Source organism: Zonotrichia leucophrys, chromosome 4A, assembly GCF_028769735.1.
Source record: "Zonotrichia leucophrys gambelii isolate GWCS_2022_RI chromosome 4A, RI_Zleu_2.0, whole genome shotgun sequence".
Classification (NCBI taxonomy): domain Eukaryota; kingdom Metazoa; phylum Chordata; class Aves; order Passeriformes; family Passerellidae; genus Zonotrichia; species Zonotrichia leucophrys.
Window position 1 is genome coordinate 866,810 of NC_088174.1, and position 4,772 is coordinate 871,581.

The window sequence follows — 4,772 nt, forward strand, 5'->3', positions numbered from 1 at the left end:
GAGCCGGGGAGGGGCGGGGATGGGGGCTGAGCCGGGTTTGGGGGGGGCTCACCGACAGGTGGGGAGCTCTGGTTTGGGGGGGTTACACCCGGATCGGGGGAGGGAGCAGCACGGGCGGAGGGCGCGGAGCCCCGCTTTGAGGGGGGTGAGCTCAGTGCCCGGGGGCGGGCGCTGGGAGGGACCTCCCCGGCCCCTCCCGGTGGGCGGGGGGCGGGGGGGCCGGGCTATAATGCCATTGATGCCGGGCGGCGGAGCCAGACAATACCGCGCCCCCGAGCCGGGTGCCCGGAGCGCCCTGCCCTGCCCTGCCCTGCCCTGCCCCGGCCGGCCCCGCTCCGCTCCCACCATGATGTCCATGAACAGCAAGCAGGCGTTCAGCATGCACCCCATCCTGCACGAGCCCAAGTACCCGCACCTGCACACCAGCTCCGAAGCCATCCGCAGAGCCTGCCTGCCCGCCCCCCAGGTAAGCCAGCAGGGCTTTCGGCACCTTCCGTGCCCGCTGTCAACTTACTCTGCTTTCCCTTTGGGGCTGGGGTTCGGGGGTCCGTCCTTCCCGTCCTGCCTCCCCCGGGCCCGGCGGGCGGGGGCTGTTCCCGGGGCTCTGGGGTTGGGGGGCTCGGGGAGCTCCGGCCGTCCCGTCCCGTCCCGTCCCGCTCCGTGCGGGCGCTGGAGCAGCGCGGGCTGCGGGACCCCCGACGGCTCCGGCCCTGCCGCTGTCTCTCTTTGGGGAGCTCGCCCCGGAGGGCAGAGCGGGTGCCCGGCTCGGAGGGAGAGCAGAGCGCTCGGCGTCCGGCACCGCGGTGCGTTTATCTGGGGCTCGGGCAGCGCTCGGTTCGCGTTACCGGTCCCCGGCAGGGCAGAGCGGGATCTCGGTCACGCCGCTCCCCGTTAATCCTCTCCCGCTCTCTGCGTTTGTTTTCGCTCCCCTTTTCCCCTCCGCGCAGATCCAGGGGAACATCTTTGCGGGCTTTGACGAGACGCTGCTGCGGGGCGCCGAGGCTCTGGCCGCCGTGGATATCGTGTCGCAGAAAACGCACCCCTTCAAGCCGGACGCCACCTACCACACCATGAGCAGCGTGTCCTGCACTCCTACCTCGTCCTCCGTGCACCTGCACCACCCGTCCGTGCTGACCACGCACCACCCGCACCACCACCACCACCAGCCCTCGCAGGGCCTGGACGGGGAGCTGCTGGAGCACCTCAACTCCGCCCTGCCGCTCGGAGGGGTGCCGGGCCCCGACGTGGGCTCCACGCCTTCGCACCCGCACTCCCACATGTCGGCCATCAACCACATGGCCCACCACCCGCAGCCCATGAACATGTCACACCCCCACGGCCTCGCGTCCCACGCCGTCATCTCCGGCCCCGAGACCGAGACGGACCCGCGGGAGCTCGAGTCCTTCGCCGAGCGCTTCAAGCAGCGCAGGATCAAGCTGGGGGTCACCCAGGCGGACGTGGGCTCCGCGCTGGCCAACCTGAAGATCCCGGGGGTGGGCTGCCTCAGCCAAAGCACCATCTGCAGGTTCGAGTCGCTCACCTTGTCCCACAACAACATGGTGGCCCTCAAGCCCATCCTGGAAGCGTGGCTGGAGGAGGCGGAGAGGGCGCAGCGGGAGAAAATGACCAAACCCGAGATCTACACGGGGGGGGACAAGAAGCGCAAGCGCACCTCCATCGCCGCCCCCGAGAAGCGCTCGCTCGAGGCCTATTTCGCCGTGCAGCCCCGGCCCTCCTCCGAGAAAATCGCCGCCATCGCCGAGAAGTTAGACTTGAAGAAAAACGTGGTGCGGGTCTGGTTTTGCAATCAGAGACAGAAGCAGAAAAGGATGAAATTTTCTGCCACCTACTGAGGAAGGGGCTCGGGAGGCAGCGGAGCGGGGGGTGCTGCCCTCCCGACCGCTCCCTGGCCCTTCCAAACAGGGCTTGGGGTTGTCGGCTATTCTTTTTTTTTTTTTTTTTTGGTTAAAAATTGGGAAAAAAGCAAACAAACAAACAAAAAAAAAAAAAAAAAGGAAAAAAAAACTTTAAAATAAAGGGAAACGCGCCCAAAGCAAAGTGAACAGTTTGGTGCCTGCTCCTCGCCCCTGGGCAAAGTGGCCCCGCTGTTCTGACTGGTACAGACTGCTTTTGTAGATAAAACTGGAGAAAAAGAAAAAAAAAAGATGGAGAAAAAGGAAAAAGACAAAACGAAAAGGCCAAGGGGGAAGTTTGGGGGTGCCCGGAGTCGGGGCAGCAGCAGCAGCGAGAGCCCGGTGGGGCTTTGTCACAGCCCCTCCCGGCCGGGGGGCCGTGGCGCCGCTCACTCCTCTGTGTCCGCTCCTCTTCTTCTTAAAAAAAAAAAAATTAAAAAAAAAATAAAACAAGGCAAAGAAATGAGAAAGGAAGCGAGCTGGAAGCCAGCTGTAAAGCCGGGGTGCTCCCCGCTGCCAGGGTCCCCGCACACCCACGCACACACACGCACCTGCATGGTTTTGTTCTTTCCCCTGCCCCCCGCAAACCCATCGCGTTTTTGCAGTACCATTTCTGTTTCTACCTCATCGGCTAAATTGAAAAAAAAAAATTAAAAGGATTTAAAAAAAGGAGAAAATATTAAAAAAGAAAAAAAAAATTGGCCGGTCCCTGGAGTCGCGGTTTGTTCGGGGAAATGGAGATTTATTTTGCGTTGGTTTCACTCCAACCGTTCGATTTCTGTATGGTTTTCACTGTATAAAATCCTAAGCTTCGACAATCACGTCCTTGGGGCTCAGCGGAGCGGCGGGAGCGGCCCGAGGCAGCGGGGACGGAGCCGGCCCGGCCTCGGCGCGGCTGCCTCTGCGCGTAGGGAACTCTGCACTTTCGAAGGCAAGAAAACTCTTATTTTCCCCCCTTTCCTTTGCATATTTAACAGAGAAAATTGCCTCCTTTTGTTTTCTTTTTTTTTTTCTTTAATTTTTAATTTTATTTTATGAATTAAAGGAGATTTCGTTCCGCTGTGTGTGTGCTGAATGAAATTTTGGTGTCTGTGTACGCTGCAGCATTTCAAATAAATCATGCACGTTTTACCTCACCCTCCTGCCTCCTTCCTGCGCTTACTGCGGCTCCGGCGAGCCCGGGGCTCCTCCCGCGGGACTCCCGGTGCCCGCGGGGATGGGCACGGGCAGAACGGGCCGGGGGGGCAGAACCGGGGGGTCCGGGCTCCTCTCCGGACATCGCGGCGGGTTTGGCCCTTCCCCGCCCGGGGGTCGCTCCCGCAGCCCGGGGGTCGATGCGGCGCCGCCCGCAGTACCGGGAGCTGCCCCTGAGCCCGCAGCCCGTGGGGGGACACCCCCGAGTGTCCCTGTCACCCCCAGGTGCTCCTGTCACCCCCAAGTGCTCCTGTCACCCCCCGGCTCCAAAAGGGACATTCGCCCTCTCCCGGCTCCGCTCCCCAAACTCCTGGCAGGTGGGACCGGGGTGTCCCTGCTGACACGGGGGAAAAGGGCTAAAACCAAGCGATTTTTGTTGGTTTTCTTTGTTTGGGGTGTTTTTGTTTTAGGGTTTTTTTGTTTGCTTGGGGTTTTGTTTGTGGGTGGTTTTTTTGTTGTTGTTTTGGTTTGGTTTGGTTTTTAACTTATTCGGGGGAGAAAAATAATCAAACCACGCGTCGTGGTGTTGAAGCCCGACAGCCGGGACCCTGCGGCTTTTAGAGGGGAAAAGCGAAGTAGAACAAGAAAAAATTAAGTAAAATGAAATGAAATAAAGGGAAATGAAATGAAATGAAATACGATAAAGTGAAATAAAATAAAACGAAGTAAAATGAATGAAAGTGAACTAATGAAATGAAGTGAAATTAAATAAAACCAAAACCAAACTAGCAAACAAAAACCATAAACCAAACAAAATTACAAACAAACAAAACCCTCAAACTCCACAAAGAAGTAAGGAAAACAAACAAAAAGCAAATAAACAAATAAACAAAACCCCCCAAAACTCACAAAAAACAAAAAAAAAAAAAAAAAGAAGAAAGGAAGAAAAGAGGGGAAATTGTGCGGCCCCTGAAATTACTGTCGGAGGAGTTGCTGCCCCTGGGAGAGCGGGGCCAGCTCGGCGGTGGCTGGCACAGCCCTGCCCGCCCTGCCCTGCCCGCACCCCGGCATTCCCGCACTCCGTCCCGCACATCCCTCTTTATTCCCGGCCGCTTCCCAAAGCCCATCCCTTTGTTCTTGCGCTCCGTCCCTGTTTTCTCCAAGCAGCGAAAAGCGCATTTTCATAAATAGACCTTGGCCGAGCGCTGCCGATGAAACTTTAATGAGGCGGGTTGCTGAGTGCTGCCCGGGGGGGCCCGGCCCGGCTCCGCGCAGCATTAGCGGGGCCCCGGCCCCCCCTTGCCGCGGCTCCCCCCGCAGCCCCGGAGCCGCTGCCGAGGCTCCCCCGCCCCTCCCGGCCCGTGCCCGGTGCCGGGGCCGGTGCCGCGGTGCCCCCGCTCCGCCAAGTTCAGGGCCGATGCAATATTTATCAACCGCGCCGATAAAACGCCGGCCGGGTATTTCCCAGGCACAAACGCAAAGCGCAGCGCCCGGAGCCGGAGCGGGGCCGCCCGGGACCCCCCGGCCCCCGCGGCCGCCAGGTAAGGCGAGATCCCAGCGAAGGATGGGCGGCTCTGGGCCAGGAGCAGCGGCTGGAGGCCGGGAGGGGCGGGCAGAGACAGCGGGAGCGGGGCTGAGGCCTGGAGAGCTCATCACAGCCGGGCCCGGCCAGCAGCCGGCCCGGGGATTGATGCTGCTGCCGCTGCTCCTGCTGCCGCTGCTGCT

The 4,772-nt window shown here is 60.3% G+C and overlaps 1 protein-coding gene across 1 annotated transcript; it reads left to right on the forward strand.

Annotated features, from left to right (window-relative positions):
- The first annotated feature begins 278 nt into the window (after positions 1 to 278).
- Positions 279 to 2,333, forward strand: LOC135447700 (brain-specific homeobox/POU domain protein 3). Its single transcript, XM_064712791.1, has 2 exons — positions 279 to 466; positions 948 to 2,333. The coding sequence occupies exons 1-2, from the start codon at positions 347 to 349 to the stop codon at positions 1,851 to 1,853; spliced, it is 1,026 nt and encodes a 341-aa protein (XP_064568861.1). The 5' UTR covers positions 279 to 346; the 3' UTR covers positions 1,854 to 2,333.
- The last annotated feature ends 2,439 nt before the right edge of the window (positions 2,334 to 4,772 follow it).